Source organism: Falco punctatus (assembly GCF_963210335.1).
Source record: "Falco punctatus genome assembly, chromosome: 5".
Classification (NCBI taxonomy): domain Eukaryota; kingdom Metazoa; phylum Chordata; class Aves; order Falconiformes; family Falconidae; genus Falco; species Falco punctatus.
Window position 1 is genome coordinate 31,840,477 of NC_137584.1, and position 24,569 is coordinate 31,865,045.

Consider the following 24,569-nt stretch of genomic DNA (forward strand, 5'->3'; position numbering starts at 1 on the left):
ACTTGTGAAAACACAGGTGAAACCACTGCGATGCACAGGTCTCGAGAGGGATGTGGTTCTCCTCATGCAAACTAAGCTCAGTACAGACCTCGCTTGCACCAGGACAGCTTCCACTGCTCTCAGCACAGCTCTTTGCTGGAGATGAGACCCCTCACGGCTTCCCTCCTGTCAGCTGAACAGCAAAACCTGACACACACTGCTCACGGGCCACGAGCAGGAAAGGCTCGGAGGCATCTCGGGCGGCAGAGGCGAGGGTGACAACGCGGGAACCAAGCGACACGAGACCACGACAGGGGCAGGATGACCGCACGGAGCCCCTTCAGTGCTTGCCTCTGCTGCCCTCCCCGCTCCTGTGCCCATCAGGAACGGAGCGGGCAGCCCGGCGAGCCTCCCCGGGGCTACGGCCCGGCCCCGCGGCCCCCAGGGCGGGCGGCCTCCCCCCGCCACAGCCGCCACCCCCGCCCGCGCCTACGTGGCCGGTCACCTCACCCGCAGCCCGGCCACGCCGCGGCGACACACACCTGCACCTCCGTCTCCGGAGGCCACTCGGTGTTAACCAGCAGGTCGTACAGGATATTGCCCTTCCCGTCCTCCTCCTCGACGGCACCGAACATCCCCTCCTCTCTCGGCACCGCTTCGCCCCGCTCCCCGCCGGCAGCGGCCATGCTGGCCTGCTCCCCGCCCTCCCAGCGCCGCAGCAGCGACGGCGCCCGGCGGAGGCCAAACTAGTAACGCCCGGCAGCTGCCTGGGCCCGGCGGCCGTTAACTCTTTCGGCGGCGGCGCCGCGCCCCGCTTCTCGCCTCGCCTCGCCGCGGGGCCAGAGTCCGGTGCCTTCCCCGCCCGAGCGGGTGCGGAGCGCTGAGATGGCAGCTGCTGCGGGGGAAGCTCGAAGCGGAGGGCCGGGCAGCGAGGCCATGGAAGCCCTCCCCGCCTCAGCCGCCGCTCTGAGGGCCAGCAGCTCGGCAGACCTCAACCTCCCCTCTAAGCCGCAAGGGGTGGCACGCACTTTTGGGGCAAGAAACAAAAAGAGGCAGCTACCGCATATGACATATGGTGTACACCTATAGAGAGCATATACAAACAACCCTGGAGATCCACAACTTGCCTGCTGCCCCAGGGGGCCCCGGAGGCCTTTTATCCAGCACCCACCAGTGCCCGGTGGTAAGGAGCCACCGGGGCCACCCTGCCGGCATGGCGGCCCCGCTGGCGCGGCCCCCTCAGCGGGCCTGGCCGGGGACACACCTGCCACTGCAGCCCTGTGCCAGCTGTCCAGAAGGCTGATACTGAGAAAACTTAGGGCAAGGAACTCCTGATGTGGGCAAGGCCGGAGTGTGCTAATTAAACCCTCACCGAATAGGGAAAAACTAATGGGGGCGAACATGGCCTATGAAGGCACGGACTCCAGTTGTGGTGTAACCAGGGTCACCTTACTGTACAGAGAAGCTCATATTTATATCTCTGAGCCCAGATACAAATTCTAGCTGTAAGTACTACCAAGCTCACGGCAGAAACCATTCATGCAGTTATATAGCTATATATCACTATAAGCATGCAGACACCTGCTGTGAATGAAGAGATGGGACGCAGCTTGATGCAAGCAAGATGTCAGTTTATTAGCGATTTTCTTACAATTATATACGTTTCTACCTTCTACATATTACACACTGATTGGTTAAATCTTAAGCATAAAAAACACTGATTGGTTGACATTTAAGGCACACCGTTAAAACAATAAAAACTGACTAGTTTACCTTGTCATAGCAACAATTTCTATTCTAAGATTAGGGGTTTTCTTCCTACCTGACTTTCGTCATTAACAGAGTTCCTTATCAGCACTATCCGTTCCCTTGTCTGGCTACTTGTTCCTCTTTGTCCCTCTGGTTGCCATCTCAACCGCAAGGGCTCAAGAGTCTGTGGTTAGCTTGCTCCTTTGTTCCCAGGGCTTGTGCCCTACAAGTTCTAACACGTCTCTATTCATCAGGCTAACAGTACTTGGACTCTTGTCCTTGAGGCCTTGTCCTACCGACACCTATTTGCTACTAGATAACCATGTTTATCTTTCTTAACTCTCCTTCACAATACCCAGCTGTTCTCTCATCTCCTGCCAGATCAGACATTCTCCATCCTCCTCTCATACATCTCTCTTCAGACATTCTCTATCCCCCTCTCTCTTATCTCCCATTAGTAATGGTCAGACATTCTCTGCACTCCTCTCACACATCTCTCTTCAGACATTCTCTATCCCCCTCTCCCACAGGAAAAAAAGCAAAAGTGACATTTTTCTCACAAATTTTTCTTCCAAGCTTAATGACACTATGTAGAGCTAAATATTTCAGTCCTACAAATGTTTGCGCTCATAGAGCTGAGGTCTCTCACACAGGTAAAAATAAGCCTGTTTATAAGTTACTATGAAAGTACTGAGGTTTCAGTCTCTTTCCTGTGACTTTATAAAGCATTTGTAATACTGAAAGAAAATTATCTCACACCCTGTCACTTCTGCTTCTGTGCTCTAAATTTAGTTTGTGTTTAGTAGCCTTTTAGTCCTGTAGGCAGCTGTGCAGCCTAGAATTAGGTTAAACTAAAAATTAAATTCTGAAACTAGGGATTCAGGACAATGTGAAAGCTGTGTTGGGTACTTGGGAAACACTTCAGGAAGAAACAATTACCAAGGGAAAAAACGTTTTCTGGCTGCCTCTTTGCTTGATTTTTCTTTAACTGTATTTGACGATGTAACTTGTAAAGCAATGGCTAAGTATCACCTCCTGTCTGTAAATTCCAAACACTTGTGGGAGATTTGTAGTAAATTACACTCTGGGTGCCACGCCAACAAGCAGTACGATGTATTGATATCATGGTCTGCCTACTGTGATTTTCTCAGATTCACGGTCTAATCTGTAGATTATTCATATCTCTGTTTTTAAAAATTATCAGATTTGTCACTTACCCAAAAGCAAGCAAAATAATGATTGACAGATATAGCAAATAATAGTGAAAGTAAGCACATAAAATTCAGGTACTCCCAAAGAAATTATTAATGTACAAGAAGACACTGTGATGCAAACAGCCTGGTACTAAAGTTATAAAATACCTGCTGTATTTCTCTCTGCATAACACCTGGTTTCTACAGTGTAAGTCAACAGTCAGTAGGGCTCAGTGAGTGTTTTAAAAAAGGTTTTCAAATAAACTTCCAGGGCAAAACCAGTACTCGAATTGTACACACTGGTCAAGAGAATGACATTGTCAGATACGTTGTTGTTTATTTGTCCTTTGAACCAGATGTGTCTGTATGTGAAGCCTGCCTTAGAAAAGTTGTGTTTCTCAATGGAAAAGAGTAGATTGTACTTTATGCTGTGCCCTCCTTTTAGCAAACAAATGCACCGTTGATTCGTGGTGTAGATTTAGAAAAATGTAAAGCTGCAATTTTTCTTTTGCAATCTGATTTTATTTTTATAATAACACCCCAGAAATTCTTGCCTTTTAATTTACTAGAAATTATCCTAGAAAGATTGTGCAGAATTTGGGGAAACTTCTGTAGAAACTGGAGAAGAATGTATCACCATTAACTTATGTCTAGAAAACATAAATTGGTGTGTGTTACCTATGTGCAAAGGTACTTCAGTTCCTATGAAACTCTGAATACTTTCTGCCAAACGTGCTTATTGTAGAAAACTATGCAAACATGAATTACACCCATGAAATGCAAAGGTGACAGTGTTGTATGCAAATATAATGCAGGTTCTCATTGCAGACACACACTTCGTGTTCAAAACATAAGTTACCGTGGGTGTAAGCTATATTATCTATATGTTCTCCTGCCTTTGCTGCCTGCATGAAGCCGTGGCCACAGGGCTCCGCACGACAGACTCGAGCTTTGATTTGGGGGGGGGGGGGGGGGGGGGGAAACCACACCAGGCATTCAGAAAAGTGATAAAATCGTGAGCCTGCGCGCACCCTAAAAACCCGCAAACAGACGAAAAATAATTCCTCCTTCGACGCTGTCCTTGGTGCAGCCGCTGCCGAGCCGTGCCCGTGCCTGTGGCTGCGCCCGGCGGGAGCACGAATCGGCCGCGGCCGGAACTCGCGGGACGGCACCCCCGCCGCCCGCCTCCCACCCGGCGCCATAAAGCCGCGGACGCGCCTTGCGCTTGCGCTCGCGGGGCCGTGGTGGTTGGCGCTTCCGGGTGCCAAGATGGCGGCGTTTTCGGGTACGTGGTCTTGGCTCGGGTGGGGGCCGTCGGCTGTGTCGCCGGCAGCAGAGCACTGGGAGGGAGGTTTCTCGCCTCAGGCCTTTGCCGGCGCCTTGTGGGGATGGCGGCTCCCGGTCTCCCTGCGGTGGACGAGCCCTGCTAGCGCCGTACGCAGCCCCTCGGGCCTGCCCCCCGTGCGGGCATCCTCTAACGTGTGTATCGCGTAGCAGGCTTAAGGTCGAGAGGCCTGTGGGGGTGTAGGTGCTCTGCGCGGTTCCTTGGGCTTTTGCAGGCCTTCGAAAGGGGTTATCAAAATGGATTTGCTGGTTTTGGTGCATATGTGGTATGCAGGTATCCGGCAAACGGGGCTGCTTGAAAGTCAAGACTCGTTCTTCGGGCTGACTGGTTGCTGTAACAGGAGGCTCATGAATATTCTGTGTATTGCAGTGGATGATAACGTCGAGTAGCTCTGTTCTGTGATGTGGTTTGAACTATGTGTGTAAACTGTAATCTACGGTAAAGGAGACAGCATTGCTGTCGTCCCACCCCCCACCCCCCCCCGTACATACATGTACACGCAGGTGACCAGTCAGTGTTAGGGATTAGGGTACTGTAAAGTTTCAAAGTATATGAGGGTTTTAATTTGTTTCTTTTAACTGAAGCATCCTCTGTAGATTTAGAGATGAGTTTATTTGCTAGACAGTAGCATAAATTTGGTTGTAGTTGAGGAAAATGTTGTAGTTACATTGTTTGATTAAACCCTTCTACTGTATATTGACTAAAACTGTGAACTGGAAGGATATTAGAAATCTAGGGATTTGTATATAATTTGCAAACAGTAGCTATTTTTATTATTATGAAAAAAGCTTTTTGCTTATGTGGATTGTCTAATTTTGTAGATAGGTTCATAGGCTGACCCTTGAAAATACTAAAGCTTTCTGAAATCATGTTAATCATGTTTCTTACAACATTTGTGCTATAGTAAATGGAAGAATAATTTTTGGCTACATAGATATAGATCCATATATGTCAGCCTGGCTCTGTGTGTGTAGGATATGTGAAACTCAGCATGTGACAGTGTAAAGGCTAGCAGGTGAAAGATCCCTTTAGAAAGGTATGTATTTGTACTTAAATTGTTCTAGAGTAACCCTATGCACTTGAGAAGATAATCAGCAGCTAAACTGCTATTTTGATGGTATAATACCATTTTTGGGGTTGGTTAAGTCTGCTTTCTTCCCCCTTTCCTCTTGCCCTTATTGAGTAACTGCAGGCCTCTTCCCCTCCCCTGCTTTTTTTTTTAAGTAGAATTTGTTGATCAACATACTAATGTTATTACATGGGTTCATGTTTAACTTGTCTGAGGCATGACTATCAGACCTTGATAGGAGCTTGCCGGAAGGGGTATCCAAGGAAAAAACCTTTCAAAGTTAGTTGTGGTTAGTAACTGTTTGAAAATCAAAGCATTGTCTAGTTAATATACATGCTCAAAGTGTGCAAGGCAAGATTTAGTGAAAAGAAATCTAAGTGTTACAAATTTGAGTCTTTATAGGGTACAGTTTTTTTTCTTTTTTGAAAACTGTTCCCATCACAACTGTAGAGAGAGTCAGGATATTTGTGATTTAACAAAGCTTTCTTTGTTGTTTGCATGAGCAAACGTGTTTACTTAAATGTGCAAAACCAGTTTCCTTAAATATGCAAAGATAAGTGCCTTGTCCTTGAAATGTTACTCCGTTCCCAGTCCTTTTGTTTTGCTGCTATGTCAGCACCTGCCCTTATGCCTAGTATATGCCTGACTTTGGGCTGTAAGTGGGGACAACTGTCAGAACTGTATGTGGGGAAGGGAGAATGTGTTTTTATCACGAGTTCCATAGAGAAGGTTGCGTGTCCTGTTGCCAAAAAAAGTGCTTTTTTTATTTTTCTCTGTAGTTGGAAGTCTTGACACTTGGGAATCATTTGGGCTACATTGAAGTAAATAACGCTGCTTGTTCCTTTTTTCTTGTTTTACAGAAATGGGTGTTATGCCTGAGATAGCTCAAGCAGTGGAGGAGATGGACTGGCTGTAAGTAGGAAGGCATTTGAGCCTTGCAAAATCTGATTTGCCTTTAAGCGATACATGACATGCTGCTTAAAATACCTTTGCTGTCACATTAAAACAAAGCAGATGAGTTTTCCTTTAACTGTCATTGCAACTCCATGCACCACTTTCTAGCGTGAATGACTGAAGAACACTTATTGTGTAACATATAAACTTGGACAAGCAAAGCATGACTGCTAATACTTCAATGTTATTTTTTTGACAAAAGCCTCCGTGCTTCTGATTTGTTTATTAATGTATTGTGGGATTACTGGATGTAAAATACTGTCACGTAGCTTATGCTAGTTTATTAAATGTTTTCCAGACTGTGATCTGAATTTATGTTCTTCAGAGTTGATGCTTGTGTATCAGTGTTCTACAAAAGCTGGTCTTGGTGTAATTACTTGTTTGGCTAAAATATTTCTCTTCAGAGCTTGTTTGGAATTGTTATTCAGAATGTTATCAGTATAGACAATCTTATTGCATGTAGTTCTTTTCTCATATGCATGGTATTAATTAGCTGTGATTGTCTGAAAACACTGGTTGCATTTAGCTATCTTTACTTTCTTTTCCAGTATTGAATAGCAATCTTCTAAATGATGGCTGTGTAAGTGGCTTTAAAAGTGAAACTCACATGAAAGGAAAACAGAATATATAATTAATCTGGGTTTTTTATACTTTAGCATAGTGATGAGATGTAGCCCTCTTGTCAGTGTACAACTGAATCCACTGCATCCCCTAGTCACATCCTGTCAAGGTGTCTCCTGTTCCAAGCTTTCCTTGTAAAGGGAGTCCTTTTCCTTAGCTGCAAGCCAGAAAGTGGCCTGCATTAGTGCATAAAGCCATTTACTTGTTATTTCTGATATTGCAGGTGACCGTGGCTTTTGTGAGTTCCTATGTAAGCAAAAACCGTTTTTTCTACTGATAACGCTGGTTTGTGTAATGTGTTCTTTGCTGTAGTCTTCCTACAGATATCCAAGCAGAATCCATCCCACTGATCCTGGGAGGTGGTGATGTACTTATGGTAGGTATGCAGGATAGTCCTATTCCTAGAAAGCCTATGTCTTTTAATTGTTGTTTGTGCAATAGATTTCCTTCTTTCCAGAAGGATCCATAGTTAGACTAGGTCTCCAGCCCTTCTTCAGTAGAAGGTATAATCTTCAGCTAAAAACCTGTTTTGTCCAGCTGTTGTTGCAGATGGGATTAATTCTCATCAGGCTTTATTTTCTGACTACTTGACAGGCACTGCCTTATGAATGACAGCTATCTGATTTAATCTACTATTCTTTTTGTTGTAAATACCTGACACAGATCTGCGTAGAACATGACTGATGCTGCCTAAGCAAATGCTTTGGTATTGATAACCTTGAAGATACCAAATTAGTATGGCTTGTTCATCGTGCCTTTTGCAGCTCTGTGTGTTCTTGATTCTGTAACCGAAGTAACGCTTCCTATAATCTTGTGTAGTGCCTCTAGAGATCAGACAGACATAGATTTTTCTAGTGGGCCTTGGAAGTTTCTGGGGTTTTGTTTTTTGTTTTTCTTGTTAAGTCTGTTGTAAAGGTTTTCCCTGTTTGTGTTTGCATTTAATTTGTGTGAAGTAATGGCATTACTCTATAATGTTTTCCTGTATTATACAGAAGTAAAATTAAAATTAGTTTATTAAAATAGAACAGTAGAACATTCCTTACAGTGGAAGTTGCAGCTCTGGTTAAACTCTTAAATTTTTCTTTCTATAGGCTGCTGAAACAGGGAGTGGAAAAACTGGTGTAAGTAATCAAATTCAAATTAACAGGAAGTAAGTTTTTAAGTGGTGAGAGGTGGCTTGTGTGTATGCATATGTACAGGGAGAATGTGTATATGTTTGTATATGTGTTTAAGCAATATTATTAATCGCCTTTACAAGCATATGTGTAGGCACATTGGAAAGTGTTTCTGGCCCTGGATATTGCACCTGAAAACAAGACTGACTGTATATCTGGAAGTATCTGTATAATACAAGCTGTGGAATGAAAATAACTTTCCCTTTTAGGCTTTTAGCATTCCAGTTATCCAGATCGTTTATGAAACGCTGAAGGACCAGATGGAAGGCAAGAAAGGGAAAGCAACTATTAAAACTGGTGGGGCAGGTAAGTTAATAAGTGTCACACTCCTCAAGTTTCGAACTTAAATCATACAGATTAAGTCAACTCCCAAAGTGAAGTTAACCTAACTTGCAATTAGATAAGTGTTTTTTCCTTTATTTGGAATAATGTATGTGGAATATCATCACCCCAGATCTTATAAACCAGTGAAAGTAAACTTACTGGTGGAGTCATCGAAAGAACTGGGGCATGTTTGATACTGCAGTCTCTCAGTAATGCTTGTTATCTTCATGTTAAAGCTAGCTGATCTGTAGAAGAATGAAGCTGGGTTAATTATCATTGATAATATACAGTGGTGGGTTGGTGTCAGGGGTGGTGGGTTTGTTGATGTAGATAGGGTGCAGCTGTGGCTAGTTCTGTTAAGAGGTTGGGCAGCCAATGAAGAGAGCAGCCAAGGAAGAGAGAGGAGGAAAAAGCAGAGAGAAGAGGGAGAGAGTGCACCCAGGATGAGGAGAGCTTAGGAGAAAGCAGCAGAGGGACTGGCATGAAGAGTGTGTTGGTATGAGATGGTAAAAGACCTTGTTGCAGCTTGATAGTTTGGAGAGTGCTGCGACACTGATTCACACAACACTTTTCAGTGTTATTCTGAAAGCCATACTGGTTTAGTGCTTTGCAAGATGTGAAATGGTAGTAGTGCCCGCTTAAAGGAATTAAAAAAAAAAATAGTCTTCAGTTGTAGGGATGAATGAGACATCAGCAGTGACACCCCACAGTTGATTTAGGCCTCTTAAGTAAGCTTGAGCAAAAAGCTCTTCTAGACTCAAACTTTTGTATGGCTGGAGTAGCACTGCGGTATGTCTTTCAATTCGATGCTGCATAAAGCTGTTTCTGTTCCTTTTGGCACTTGGCTAGATGCAGAGGTCGAATAACAACATCTTGAATTGCTGCAGATTTGAACTAGTAAACATTGAACTCAGCAGGAAATGCACAGGGCCAGAACCCACTGATGAAAAATGGATTATAATGATGACAATATCCTCACAGTATTTGAGGATCTGTTGTACATTTGTTTAAATAAGCTTGCAACTTGAAAGCTAGTAACAGTGTCCAGTCCATGGTACTTACAGATTGAGATTTATGTAAGTGACAGTAGCTGCAGAAATGACACTGAAGATGTTGTAGAAGTTCTCATCTTTCAGCTTTGTTGTAACTACTGCTACCGTAGTGGTGAACAGTAAACTTTAAAAGGAAAAAAAAACCCAACCTCTTTGAAAGAATGTAATGTAAATACGCTCAGTTAATCCTAATAGAAATGGTGTCTAGTTTAACAAAAAAATCCTTATATTGTGAAACATCTTGACTTACTGCAATATGTTATAGGGCATATGAAAATAAGTCAGAGATTTTATGTGCTGTATGTGCATGTATCTTAGCTCTTCAGTAATTATACTTTGATAATCTGAAAAATATCTTAATGTAAACTTGGAACAGAAATAGCAAATACATTTCAAATATGTTGCTCTTGATGTAGTTTTGGATATTTTCTAGCTGATTTTAATTGTGATTATGTGGAACTCTAGCTTATTTTGTAAATGTCTTCATTGTTGTATTTTTAAGTAACTTCATCTGTGTGCTCCGTAGCAAAATAATCTAAACCTTTCATAGAATACCTTTGTATTATGCATCTGTGTCCCTTCAAGTTGGATGCTGTCGTTTTGACCTTGTATGAATTGTATTGGAACAAAGCTGTCTCACCAGGCAGGGAAGCCAAACACTGTAGAGCCAGTGTGAACTTCTAATTTGAGTTTTCCAGTCTTACCTTCTTGGCTTAATGCTTGTTTCTTTTGCTGTGTTTCAAACTTAGTGCTCAATAAATGGCAAATGAACCCCTATGATAGAGGATCAGCTTTTGGTGAGTTGTCTTAATGTTTGCTTGGTGAAAAAAAATTAGAAGAAAGTATCCTTGAAAACTTATTTTAAAAGCAGTTAAGCAATTTCTTTAACTAAAACTATCTTGTCATTTTCAGCAATTGGATCAGATGGTTTGTGTTGTCAAAGCAGAGAGGTAAAAGAATGGCATGGATGCAGAGCAACTAGAGGCGTGACTAAAGGTAGATACAAAATTCTGTATTTTGGAGACTTCTAGAAAAGTTTCAACTGAAATGTCTGCTTGTCACCCATTGTTGTAGATGGTTGCATTTGAAACTTCTTATCCATCTGAGCAAATGTGCAGTTACTCACTTTGCTAGCTGAAGGCTTTGGAATGACAAATACCTCTGGTTTGTTCTCCTTGTGTTGTAAATTACCTTTTACTTGATAGGGGATTGAGATAGAGGAGACGGAATCATAACTAGTATTCACTAGAACATATTTTATCAAGGTGTCATCAATAGGAAATAGCTACTCACATAGTACTTCAAGTTGTTTACTTGCACGCTTGATACAGATACATGCATGCACAGATTTCATGGTTATGTGGTTGGAGCAACAGCTGAGAGGCCAACCCCCAAGTTTTCACTTGGAAGCAGAGTCATATTGAGATACTCCAGTGGTTCTAGGTGGGTGTTCAGAGAGACCCTCAGTCTCATTTGGTCAGGTGCACAAATAATCCTGTAGTCTGTGTGTACTTATCAGCTAGTTGGATGTGGTTCAAGTTCCATAACCAGTTGTTGATGTTAGTGCATACTGGTGGTCTTGTATGTAAGTTTATTCGGCAGACCCCTGGTGCTGTGAGTTTATCAGTTCTTGTGGATTTAATAGAACCAGGGGCTTCTCTAGCTTCTTTTGGAGCCTTTTACACACTCTCTCAGCATGCACTACTTTTGGCTTTTGCCTGCTGTTCTCTGTTAATGTTTGTTACATACATAGGTACCTATAGAACCTTTTCACACTAACACAATAGGGGATTTTGACACTTTCAGCAGGGGTGTTGGTGTTAGACTTCATGGCCCTGGAAGTAGCCAAACTGAACCACCTTGATGAAACTGAAACTTAGGTGTTGCTTAGACCCTTTCTTTCTCTCTTAAAGGTAAATACTACTATGAAGTTTCCTGTCATGACCAAGGCTTGTGCAGAGTCGGTTGGTCAACTATGCAGGCTTCACTAGATTTGGGTGAGTTTACTTCAAAAGAAGAATCCCATAAAGAATTTTCATATTTGCATGGAATGGCTGGAGTTGTGCCCTACTCTGGCAGAGAATGGGCTCTTGGTGAAGGATAGCAATATTGGGGAGCTTAAAACTTCTTGTTCAAATGCTCTTCCTGTAAAAGGAAATAAGTTTAGGTGGTGGCCATGTTTGTCTTTTCTGACTTTCTCCTTTTATTTCAGTTTTTTAATTGACATTTTAATTTTTTTAATGAAGATAACTGGAGACTAGTAAAATCAATATTTTTATAGCAGTACATTTATTGATTTAACATACATCAAAGCTAGAAATCTTCAGCACTGTGTATTACTATTTTACATGGTAGAGTTAGAGGCTTCAATTGCGGATACAAAGAGGAAAAAACATAACCTGTCAACAAAAAGGTGAAAAGCTATACTTTTTGTCTTTAGGCACTGATAAATTTGGCTTTGGCTTTGGTGGCACTGGTAAGAAATCTCACAACAAACAATTTGACAGCTACGGTGAGGTAAGCTTGAATTGCTTATTGGTAGAAACATCAGAAGTTTTGCATGTTGATTCTGTGCTGTAACAATCAACTGTCTTTCATAGTAGTACTAACTTTTAAGGGAAGATCACTGGGCAAAAGCACCATGAAACATTGAAGCATTTTTTTGATAAAAGCGTTTTTAACAGATTTAACAAAAGCAGTTATCAACTTGAGGCTTATGATTGTGGCTTGAGTGCAAATATGTTGACTCTTATTTAGAAGATAAACCTTTTTTGTGTATTATGGTTAGAGGCTGACTGATCACTTGGATTTATTTCTTGACTTATGTCAGTCTTAGCTTGGATTTGGCGTCTAAGTAAGGATGTCATATCCTGTTTATTAGTAGTTAAAGCCGAAGTAATCTTAAAACCTTCTAGCATTTAAGTCTGTGTTTTGACATAGTAATAAGATGTAGTTATTCACGCCCTTTTGCTGGCTATTGAGTTGTGTTTGCTATTAGACTGTTACATTAATGTGTGCTTCTGAAACTGTCTTTCAGGAATATCTGTGGTGGGTTTTGTGTAGCATGCCAGTCAAAAGTTTAGATGTTTAAGCATATTTTATATAAAATATGAATTATATAGCAGAAACTCTGGTATCTTTGTGGTATTAATGAACTTTCAATGCCTTAAAACCTGCAACTTCTATGACTGTTTTGTAGCTTTTTCTATAGTAGTGACTTCTAAGCTGTTGAATTAGAAGCAGAATGTTTTGAATACCTTCATAATGAACAGATTTCAAGATACTTAATGACTTACATAGGTAATGCATGCATGTTATGTATACTTTCTCCGAGACATAGTCTTTTTATATAGTCAGAATACAGGTTTCTGTTACTGTGCTTGGTGCTTCAAGCTTAGATATGCATTGGCTAATACATGCATGATTAATGCCCTTTTCCATAATGCATAATACTTCCAGGTAAATTACTTAAATTTATCATTGTCAAAGTGCGTGGTTTTAAAGTAAATTTAAAGCAGCAATAAATGCTTAAATAGCTAAGATAAATTGGGCAGCTTACAGAAGATTTGTAGTAAAATAAAAATATACATGTTATTTACAGTGGTATTACTGGAATAAATTGAACTTCTTAAAAAATCAGCATTTAGTAGGGAGAAGTGGGAAAACTGTAAAAGTTGACAGAATATAAGCACCAAGTTTCTTAATACACTGAAGGTAACATTTCTTAGCTTCACAAACTTCTTTTTCTTATAGGAATTCACTATGCATGATACAATTGGATGTTATCTAGACCTAGACAAAGGACAAATAAAATTTTCCAAAAATGGTAAGTTTTATTCACTACTTTTGAATTTTATTGGGCTGCTTGTATTGGAGGAGGGGCAGGGAGGGGAATGCAACACACCTGCAAAGTCTGACTGAACTAACCCTGCTTTCAGGGAAGGACCTTGGCCTTGCATTTGAAATCCCACCACACGTAAGGAACCAAGCGCTTTTTGCAGCTTGTGTACTGAAGGTAAGTTAGGAATATCACAGATGGTGTAAGGTCACAAAAATTGTTCTAGCTTTGGTAGCTACTTATGTATAAAATTTCAGAGCCACCTACAATTGCTGTAGTTGTGCTTGTACACTATCTGCTTTTGATCTACTATTATTTCACTCCTGGAGAGGTCACCAGTGTGTTAGCTTTGAGTACTGTTCAAGTTAAATACCAAATGTTTAAATTCAAATTGAAATACTTACATGCTATTCTAACCTTACATTTATAACTAATTGGTAATACCAGTGCTACCTTGCCTGTATTAAACTCTGAAATACTGTGATTAAACAGATACAAGCAAATAAATTGAAAGTGCCAAAATTCCTGTTTTCCTTTTATTTTCAACTCTAACATTACAGTTGGGTAGCAGTATGTCTTTCTGGAGTTAGTATATCTGGGATGATCTCTTACCAAGTAAAGGTTTTAGCAGAATGTTCTCTTGGTCAGAGAAATGTACAAGTCAAAAGTGGGTTTTTTACTAAATTGTTTTGTCATTGAAAATGAATGGAGCGTAGAAGTTCAAAAAATGTTTCCTTGATTATGTAAACCTGGGGATATTTCTGATGTAGAAGAAAAAGAGTTTTAAGAGCTAGAACCATGTACAAAATGGCTGGCAGGTTTTAGGTAAGTTAGGAAGGGAAATGTGTAAGATGGGAGAAAATGTTGCCTTTCTTTCCTGGTCTAGATGCTTTCTCATGGGGAAATTAATCATGGAAGTGTTTCTCACTTCATGGGATCTCTTGAATCTGTATGACACTAACTTTTTTTGAAATCTAGAATGCTGAACTGAAATTCAATTTTGGTGAAGAAGACTTCAAGTTTCCACCAAAAGATGGCTATATTGGTCTTTGCAAGGCTCCTGATGGCAGTATTGTAAAATCACAACACTCAGGTAGGTTATATATTTACACTTTTCTCAGTTCTGTATTCAGATTGTGTTACAGAGTATCTTTTGATCACTTTAATTGCTTCATTACTGCTGCATTCAAGGTCTTACAATTATGTTACTGGTAGAAATATTAGTGCTTTTAAAAAGTATTCCAAATCTTCTTCATCTTAAACCACAAATAATCTAACACTTTGAATTTAGAAATGCATCAGATAAAGAGAAGTTAGCAAAGTTACTGAAGTGTCATCTTACAAGTAACTGTATGTTTAAGCTCTGCAATAGAACTAATCATGCTGCATGGCCAGTATACCCACTATCATTGCCAGATTCACTTGTAATCTCTGAATATAAATCTGAAGGTATTCATAATTGAGTGAGCAGTAACATGATCATTTAATGGAGCATTTAGAATCATTAGGGTTTAGACCACTAGTAGAAAATCCAGGTTTGTTTCTAGTAAAAAAATTCTGGGATAGGACTAAATTTGTCTTAAATGGCATGTGTTTCTCGCTTAGGAAATGCACAAGTGGTTCAAACACAGAACCTTCCAAATGCTCCAAAAGCATTGATTGTAGAACCGTCAAGAGAGCTGGCAGAACAAACTTTGAACAATGTGAAGCAGTTCAAAAAATATGTTGATAATCCCAAATTAAGGTAACACTGGATTGATTATAATTGTATTTATGGTATTGTTCATGGACATGAATTTGTGGGGGGATGTGGAGTGTTCCACTCTGTAGCAAAGTGGACCTTACTCTGCAGTGCTACTGATAATAGCCTCAGTAATACTTGCTACCAACCAACCTTCTGGCTTTTCAGCTATAATCAGACCAGATGTGTTTTGTCTATGTAGTGCATCTTTCTGGTATGACAAATTATTTGGTTTTTTCTGCACTTTATCAAAGGTGTATGTAACTTAACGTTTTTAATCAAGAAAAGCACGTGTTCTGCTTATTGCCCTTCTTTTCTGAGCCACCTTCCTGTGCCCCCCCCACCTCCCCCTGCCCTGGTTTTATTTATTTTTCATCTCCAACAAATAGTTACATACAAGGTGTGTTCAGTTTATAGTAGTGTGCTTGCAAGACAGCTGTTGTGGTGATTAGCATGGAGGTGCAATTCTGAAATGCATCCTCTACAAGCTGCTTTGGTCTAAAGTTGTTTCTCTTCTGACTGTGATTATAAAACTTAAATGAACGTCTCCATATTCTAAACTGTAGTCAATTTACAAGAGTATTTTGCCAAAATTGCAAGGGAGTAGCAATGGGGAGAGGCAAGCTATCATGTAAGATTCATTTGGTTATCTGCTCTACATTTCTAGCTTTCAAGGAACAGATTGTTTTTTAAAATGAAGTCAAGGAGTTAAGGTGTTTAATACAACTCTGATAAACTAGTCAAATTCAAATACAATTTGGTAACAGAACTTTCATGTCTTAAATTAAAATATAATACACTAATATGAATGGACAAACTTAAAAAAAAAAATACCCTGCTCTTTTGTTCTTAAAAATACTGTTCAGATCTGGTAATAGTCAATTACTAATAAAAGAATCAGTTTTCAGCCAGATGTTTAATCTATCTTCTGAATATGATAAATAAACAAGTATCAAAATACGTTGATGTAATTTCAGGGAACTGTTGATTATTGGTGGGGTTGCTGCAAGAGATCAACTCTCTGTACTGGAACAAGGAGTAAGTTTGTGTTAATGTGACTTAATAGTTTGGATTCTGAGTAACTCATAATGTTGCCAGAGAATAGTAATGGTGCTTCTTGTAATTCCTGTAAACCTAATGAAAAGAAATTGTGCAGTTGATGGCAAGCTCATGTTGCACTGAGCTAGCACTTGTTGCTTTATTTCCATGGCAATTGTCAACACAAATGCTTATAGTACTTGGTCAAATTCTATTGAAGCCTGAGTAGATCTGAAAATTTTAAAATAAAGTTGTGATTTTTGCCATTTTTGCTTAACCAACAAGACTGAGATAGTTTTCCTCTTAACTTCTGCTCCATGTCTGTGTGAACAAAACTGGTCTGCTATTATCAGGGTCGACCTACACCACGAACCAGTCTTACATAGAAGGTGCCAGTCTAGCTTCAGCAGCATGGGATGTATAATCAAATCATTCATGCTGTAGGGATAGCATAGTCTTAAATAAAATCATAATAATTAAAAAAAGAGTTGCTTTTGGAAATGAGACCCCATCACAACTGATAAATTTTCCAGTGGCTCTAGCCGCAAAAAATGCAGATGTTTTTCTCCTAAGCAGGCTTGAACTGGAAGATTGCTAAACTTTCATGTGAATGCTAAATTCATGACAGTGAACCCTTCCATCTGGCAAAATCTTAAGTTATTTCTATAGCTGATAGACTTGATATGTATACTTTCACAGTAAGAAAAGTTGAATTTATTTTATACCCATTTAAAAACAGATCTGTTTGTTGGCTTCAGATAACAAGGTTTAACACAGCTTGGGAAGTGGGGGAGGGGAGAAGGCACAGCACTTCTCAAAATAAGGGAAGGTTTTTTACATGGGGCAGATTCTTCTAATGAAAAAGCCCCAGAATAGAAATGCAGGTTGCCCAGAGAGTTGTTGATTTGTCTGTCCTTGAAGATACTGAAAATTTTATTGGGCAACTACCCAAAGTAACTTGGGGACTGTTCTTCATTTGCATGTGATGGTGGGAGTGGAGGCCACATGACTCTAAGAGATTCTTCCAACCAAAATTGCTCTAGGATTCTATGAAGTTGTAATAAATAAAAGATAGGGCATCATACTGATAATTGTATCATAATCTTTAATTTAGATAAAGCTGGTAATGCCTCTAGTTAGTTATGGGACCAGTTCATACTCTTTGTGTTTCACAGGTGGATATTGTCGTTGGAACTCCTGGAAGACTGGATGACCTGGTCTCAACAGGAAAGCTTAATTTGTCTCAAGTCAGATTCCTGGTTCTGGATGAAGCTGTATGTAGAGAACTAAGTGATACTTAAGTTCTGTTCTTAAATGCAGTATGTCATTCACTAAAAGAGTAAAGTGAAGCATCATTGTTCTATAGCATTTGGTACTTCAGTGGAACAGCAACTAGCTACCTGTGGGCTATTCCAGGTTTATCTTGTTTTGTAATCATAGCAATCTACATATTTTCCCCCTTATAGCCTCACTTGTAAAGCTGTTTGAGTTATTTCTGATTCAGAAATGTATTTCAGGCTGTAGTCACAAGGTTGTAAAGTCTGTTTCTGTCACTGTACAGGGAACTTGAAAGGACAAAACCGAGATAAGTGTGTTTTATTATCCTGCTGCATTGTCTTGAAGGCAATGACTGTTGTAGTCAATATGCTGTGAAATGAGCGCCTCTAATCAGTTATAGTACAACTGAATATTCACAAAGATGGAATGCCTTGGGTTATTAGCTAGGAGAAGCTGCTGAGACAGATGTTCAGTTTCTTGTGAAGCACAGCAGATGTACTTTGGAATATTCCAGATGTTTACTTTTTTCTCCTTAGTAGTAATATCTCAGCCTGATATTGACCTGTCCAGCTAATCAAAAGAGAACTTCTGAGACTACAAGTGTATTGCTTATTTAACTTAAGTGTATAGACAGAGAAATGACAACTAAAAATTGCAGCTTTATTTCTTTTATTCCCATGTAGGATGGCCTTCTCCTCCAGGGTTATTCAGATTTCATAAATAGGATCCACAGTCAAATTCCTCAAATAACTTCAGATGGGAAGAGACTTCAGGTATAAAATTTGTTCGTGGTTTTGGGGTTTTTTTTGTGATGGGTTTAGGTTTTGGTTTTTTTTGTTTGGGGTGGGTGTATGTTGTTGGGTTTTTTTTGTGGTGTGCACTGCTTTCAATTGTTGACCGTTACATGGCACGGAGCTTGCTGCTTTGAAGTAGTTTGTTATACCTCATGTTCAAAACTAATGCTTGTTCATTAGGTTCAGTAATGGCTTGTGAATATGTATTAGCATCGTAGATCTTGAAGCCAAGTGTTTAGCAGTATTTGAGTTACTTAGATGTAAATGTGTCTGAAAAATGAGTGACTACATACATTATGATTTCTAATGCTCTAGTAGTTTTGATTCATGTGCTCTTAGTAATTCTGCTTTCTTCCTCCTAAATGATTGGGGTGTTGTAAGAGAAGAATTCAAGTTACTCGTCAGCTGGGTCATTCCTGTGATGAGGAAAGCTGGTCAGGGACACTTTCTGTTGTGCTACATTATGGTATTCAACTACATAACTTGCTTCCAGCTCTAGTCTGACCTTTCATGCTGGGAGAATCTGATCTTCAGTGGTATCTACATGGCTTTTTTCTTCTTAGGTGATCGTGTGCTCTGCAACACTACATTCTTTTGATGTGAAAAAACTATCTGAAAAGATCATGCATTTTCCCACCTGGGTTGATTTGAAAGGAGAAGATTCTGTCCCTGAAACTGTACACCATGTAGTTGTGCTTGTAAATCCAAAAGCTGACAAACTCTGGGAAAGGCTTGGCAAGAATCATATCAGAGTAAGTGGTCTCTAAGTGAAAACTGTTTGCCCATGTGTACTTATTAGGCTCCAGTTCTGAAGAGTAAATGTTGTAGGACCTTTGTCAGCTGTTGACATAACTTAGTATCCGAAATGGCTTGTTCCATTGTAGTCAGCATTATGATATTGGTGATGTTCTAACACAGTTTCTGAACAGCACATTCTTACAGACATGATTAAGGAAAATCTTGTTAAAATAACATTCCAATCTGTACTGGAGAACAATGACACTGCACTGCTTTTTCACTCATTTCACAGCTAATGAATCTGTGGCCTAACTGCAGTTAGCACCTGTGTTTTCCAATTGATCAGGAAGAAGTAAACCTTCCAATATAGATCATTCTGTTGAGTGGTTTTTGTCTCTGAGATGAGCTATTTTTAGAGGAATGGACTTAATCTTAGACTATATTTGAGACTAGTTTAATTTCTACATTAACCTGACACCTATTCATGTGAGAAAGTGGTGGTTGTTACTGAAGTCCTTAGGTTTTGAGTTCTGAATAACCTGGGACTGTTTCTTTCTCAGCAACTCTTACGCAGTTACAATTGATAGGTTTTTCTTAACCACTTGTTTTCACTGGAACCTCCCTTTGTCAGGTCTGTTAGGGCCTTTTCCCTAAATCTTAGCATTAATTTATTTTTCTTGGGTTTTGTATCTGATTCAGCCTCGCATAGGGAGAAAAGATAAGGAGCAACACTGTATATGATTTAGCCATGCTTCTAGTACATTTTTTCATGTTTGGTGGTATGGCTTTTAATTCATCACTTTGTTCAAAGGTGGTTTCTATTCAGTGTCTACATAAATAATTTTATTGTCCTTTTGTTTATGAAAATTTTGTGTGCTTAAACTCAAGACTTTTCTTCAGCTAAAGGTAGATTAGCTTATCTGGTGGGAGAACAGAATGCTGAGATGACTTTTAAATTTAATTTCTTGCTAATTATAACTTAATGGAGTTCAGTGTTTCCTTTGAAGTATGGACTGACTTTGGGGGCGGTTATTTGTTTGTGTTTTTTCCTAGACTGATGAAGTACATGCAAAAGATAATACACGACCTGGCGCTAACACTCCAGGTAATCAGCAACACTAATTAAATAATAGCTTGTGAAGTAATCCTTTGTAAATGTTATAAAGTAAAGCTAAATTATACTAGATATCAGCCTTGAGTCTTGTTCCTCCAAATTTTTATTTCTACACTTTAGTAGTTGTGAAATGTGTTTCTGTAATAAGGGAGGAGAGAAAAGTACTTGAATATTCATTTTTGTGGGTATGTAAACAACAGGCGTTTGGTGTGCATAAGTAAACCTGAAACTCCTGAGGAGTTTTGTCCTTTCTGTATTATACTACCTTGGAGCAGGGGAACGTGGGAGTGTGTGTGTGGGGAAATTGCAAGTCTAGCTCACTTTCTTTGCTAATAATTTTATTAGTCTACTGAAAGGCTAGAGAAAACTTCAAATGTATGCCATTCAAAGGCTCTTCATACTCATAAACAATTTGACTGAAGTAACTTTTTTACTTTTACTTAGAAATGTGGTCTGAAGCTATTAAAATTCTAAAAGGAGAATACACCGTTCGGGCAATCAAAGAACACAAGATGGACCAAGCCATTATTTTCTGTAGGACTAAAATAGACTGTGATAATATGGAGCAGTACTTCATCCAACAGGGCGGAGGTAATATTTTTCACAAAATAGGAAAGTGAGCAGAATGTTATTTCAAAGCCAAGATGTTATGGTAGAGGGCACTGGTATTTGGACTCCACACAAATAAAACTGTGCTTAAGTTTTTTGACATACTGACTGGGCGTAAAATTCAGGGTTGGGTAACAGGCAGCTGCAGGGATGCCCTGTGTGGGAGGAGGCAATGAACTGCATTGTACCTGTTCCAGCCAGCTTTGAAATGACTTGAAAAAATCCGTCATGCACCAAAATTTGAACCAATGAGAGCAGTATATGTTTCTGCTTAACTGTTTATATGAAAGTAGTAGTTGCTATGGGCAGGAGACATGGGAAGAAGTGTGTGTACATACAAAAGTAAGTACATAAGGAGAAACGTGAGAGAAAACACAGGGCCACTGAAAGGAGATGTGTGGGGAGAAAGGTGAAGACACAGGTCTGGAGAAACAAGGGAAGCTTAGATTAGGGAAGGAGTAAGGAGACATGCCTGCATAGACCTCTGGGGGTGGGGGAAGGTATTTTTTTTTAATTGTTTTGTTTTTCTCCAATGCTTCTGTCAGTAATTAGAAATCTGTATTAATTGGTAATAAATTAGGTGAAATTGCCCTTACTCAAGACTTCTGCTCACAAAATGTACTTTTTTCCAGTTCTGTATGGTGTTGTGTCATAACTTATACATGAAGTTATTAATGCATAACAACTCTTTCAGGCCCTGATAGGAAGGGACATCAGTTCTCATGTGTCTGTCTGCATGGTGATAGAAAGCCTCAAGAAAGAAAGCAAAACCTGGAAAGATTTAAGGTGATGCAGCAGATTCCTGAAGCTTTTTTCCTCACTTCCTGATACCTGAAATTATATGTTAATTTGTGTTGCTAGTTCTCCATTTAAAGAAAACTGTGGTCAATTGACCTATGACCCACTTCCTAAAATTGGGAGGCACAAGTGGAAATCTGTACTGTCAGTCAATATGACCTTTGAGTTGTCACTGACAGGATTGTTGAGCTTACTTTTAAGTAAAACCTGTATTTAAGCTCCATATCAGATTACATTGTTTTTTAGTCTTTGGCTTTTGTATATTAGAAAAAGTTATTTAAATATTAGACAGTTTGATTTTAAGCCGTTCATTGATTTATACTTGCCTTAGGCTGTTGGGGAAAGAAATAAGGATGTAAATCGATCAAGCTGTTAATGTTCAAAAAGCACTGTTGCACTGTGGAAGAGCTTTAAAATGTACAGAAACATTTCCAAGGTGAAGTAAATGCAAATGACTACTGTTTCATTGCCTGGGATTTAGCTTGGCTTATTTAGCACAACAGTTCTTTACAAATATGTTTTTTGTAGAGAGGAGATGTCCGTTTCTTGATCTGCACAGATGTTGCTGCTAGAGGAATTGATATTCATGGTGTTCCATATGGTAAGACTTATCTTAAGCTAAGCTATTGAATTGCGTACGGCTTCAATGTATTTGCAGTTCTGTCAACTAGTTAAGACGGGTATATGCAACTCTTTAAAATGAAGCTTTAAGTCATATGTTAAAGGCTTGAACTAGGCAACTTTTAATTTGATTGTTCAACATACCTTCTCAAATTCTCGATGGTGTTCTGCATTGTTGGGGATTCTTCGTTTGTTTTTCCACTCTTGTCAAAAAGTAATCATAGAGAAAGCAGTTTTATAGTGCAGGCCTTCAGTGTAGGTATTGCAGTTAATGACACCTGTAACTGCTGTAGTAGAACATATAAGTATGTACATGGGCTAAGGAGAAGCATTGCAGCAATCAAAATCACTTATTTTAGGTGTCTAGTCTGTGACCTTAGCTCATGTATCTTGTATTCTCTGTGGATTGTGTGTATCTTAGTTATCAACGTCACACTCCCTGATGAAAAACAGAACTATGTTCATCGAATTGGGAGAGTAGGCAGAGCTGAGAGGTATGTATGTGTTCAGACTAATCACCATGTTTTCTGAATTTTTGTTGTTGTTTTGTAACTTGGCAATAGTTACTGAAATACATTTTTCTCTCTCCCTTCTCCCCTAATACTTCAGGATGGGTTTGGCAATCTCTCTTGTAGCAAAAGAAAAAGAAAAGGTAATTACACTCCAAAGCAAAATTGAACAGAATTTATTTTTACTCTTCTATCCACAGCTGATGTCAGCCTTTTAATATCATTCATTGGAAAACTGCTTGTTTGTTCTTGTTTAATTGAAAGGGAACTTAAATAGCATGAAAAAGAATTCAGACATCTATAGTTAATCAAAATGAATGTACTCAGCTATTTCACAAAGTTTAGAAGTTGTTTTCCTTTATTTTTAGGTTTGGTATCATGTATGCAGTAGTCGTGGAAAAGGGTGTTACAATACTAGACTGAAGGAAGAAGGAGGTTGTACCATATGGTACAATGAGATGCAGGTAAATGTTTTGCTTAACCAGAATATTCCAATTCCTCTAGAAGACTGGGATATAGTTCTTGTTTTAGCAGCGTAATTGAAATACAAAACCTCCTGATTCCATTTGAAGAAGAAATTAGAAAGTGATACTTACATCTCTGATTATGAAAGCTTATTTTAATACTTCCAGTCAATTCTGTCACTGTCGGCTTCTCTATATTTTAATCAAATGCTTTTAAGAGTTACAGGATGTAAGTTACACATTTTTTAGGTGGTTTGTTGCAAAACTAACTTAAAACTGTTGTTCCTCTAACCTGGAAATAGTGTGTCACAAGTACATTTTTATTGGGATTTGTATGTTAGGTATGAATGCTTGTTAAATTCACAGTGCTTCCCTTCTTTCTACATTAAAGAGGGGCGAATGATAGGTCATCCATGGCAAAATAAGCTTGGACTGTGAGCTCTTCAAAATAAAGTAGCCCCACTTACATAAGTAGGATAGTATGTAAAATAAAGGTTTCTAGGTAGGGTAAAAACGTACTGAAATTGGAAATGAACTTGTATAGTCCATTTGAGGAAAAAAATGTTAGTCAATGGTGTCTGTGACAGAGTTGTTGTGTGTACAACTCCTGTTGAAACTACTTGAATGTGACTATTTGGAACACTAGTCTCACTGAAGTCTTGGACCATAGGAGTACTTTGTGACTTTGTTTTTTGGTGTTTTTCTTAAGTTGCTGGGAGAGATTGAAGAACACTTAAACTGCACTATTGCCCAAGTTGAACCAGACATAAAAGTACCGGTAGATGATTTTGATGGGAAAGTTACATATGGGCAGAAGAGAGCTCTGGGTGGTAAGTATTGAACTACCCTTGAGTTACCTTGTTATGCAACACTCAGTTTCTTGGTTGTCTGCTGTGTAACTACAGAATGATAGATTAAAAAAACCTGCTAGTTCTTTGCTGTCTTCTGCCTTTGTTACATGAAGTCCATGGGTTGCAAGCAACCAAAGGGCATGTATGCCTGTGGCTTTTTTGTTTGTGCTTTGTGTTTAACAGGTTAATGAAGTTACTTTAACTTTCTGAATGACTGGTTGAGCATTATTATTTCTGCTGAAAAATGGCTTTGAATACATCATTTAGATTGGGTCTCTTTTGGCAGGTGGACTGTATAAGGGCCATGTGGATATTCTGGCTCCTACAGTACAAGAGTTGGCTGCCCTTGAAAAGGAAGCGCAGACATCTTTCTTGCATCTTGGCTATCTTCCTAACCAGCTGTTCAGAACATTCTGATTGTGCCACACTTGAGACGAGGCTTGAGTTAATAAATGCTCTGCCCTGCAAATACAAAAATCCCATACTGCCTCTGAGTAGCAGTAGTTAGAAAAGGATTAAAACTACATGTACTTCTTGCATGATGAAGAGTGTGTTGAAGATTAACTGTTAGCTGTTGAATTGATAAAATACAACAAGTCAAAGATGAAATGGTTTCTTTTGCTTTTCTTTTGCCTTGCTTTGAGGATTAATTTGCGGAATTGTTCTTTGCGTAGCTTTTTGAGTCATTGAAAATATAAGTTAAGCAAATCTGGAA

The 24,569-nt window shown here is 39.5% G+C and overlaps 2 protein-coding genes across 2 annotated transcripts in view; one reads left to right on the plus strand and one right to left on the minus strand.

The window, feature by feature from the left end:
• Nucleotides 1-3,933, minus strand: part of NBAS (NBAS subunit of NRZ tethering complex) — a 186,875-nt gene extending 182,942 nt beyond the window's left edge. The window contains exon 1 of the mRNA XM_080390504.1: nucleotides 522-3,933. Coding sequence (XP_080246630.1) covers nucleotides 522-665 — 144 coding nt within the window. The 5' untranslated portion in view covers nucleotides 666-3,933. The remainder of the gene's footprint in view (nucleotides 1-521) is intronic.
• On the plus strand, nucleotides 3,933-24,569 carry DDX1 (DEAD-box helicase 1). Its single transcript, XM_080390505.1, has 26 exons — nucleotides 3,933-4,206; nucleotides 6,196-6,247; nucleotides 7,223-7,286; nucleotides 8,002-8,031; nucleotides 8,295-8,391; nucleotides 10,211-10,258; nucleotides 10,374-10,457; nucleotides 11,375-11,458; nucleotides 11,902-11,978; nucleotides 13,215-13,287; nucleotides 13,400-13,476; nucleotides 14,278-14,392; nucleotides 14,905-15,043; nucleotides 16,018-16,078; nucleotides 17,254-17,352; nucleotides 18,040-18,129; nucleotides 18,714-18,902; nucleotides 19,942-19,993; nucleotides 20,447-20,593; nucleotides 21,306-21,397; nucleotides 21,938-22,010; nucleotides 22,452-22,524; nucleotides 22,640-22,682; nucleotides 22,908-23,003; nucleotides 23,713-23,833; nucleotides 24,141-24,569. The coding sequence occupies exons 1-26, from the start codon at nucleotides 4,191-4,193 to the stop codon at nucleotides 24,269-24,271; spliced, it is 2,223 nt and encodes a 740-aa protein (XP_080246631.1). The 5' UTR covers nucleotides 3,933-4,190; the 3' UTR covers nucleotides 24,272-24,569.

Bases quoted from the DNA above. Each gene is read 5' to 3' on its own strand.
- DDX1 (XM_080390505.1), top strand. The intron at 14,393-14,904 runs GTAGGTTATATA...TTTCTCGCTTAG, and splicing joins TGTAAAATCACAACACTCAG to GAAATGCACAAGTGGTTCAA. The intron at 23,834-24,140 runs GTAAGTATTGAA...CTCTTTTGGCAG, and splicing joins GCAGAAGAGAGCTCTGGGTG to GTGGACTGTATAAGGGCCAT.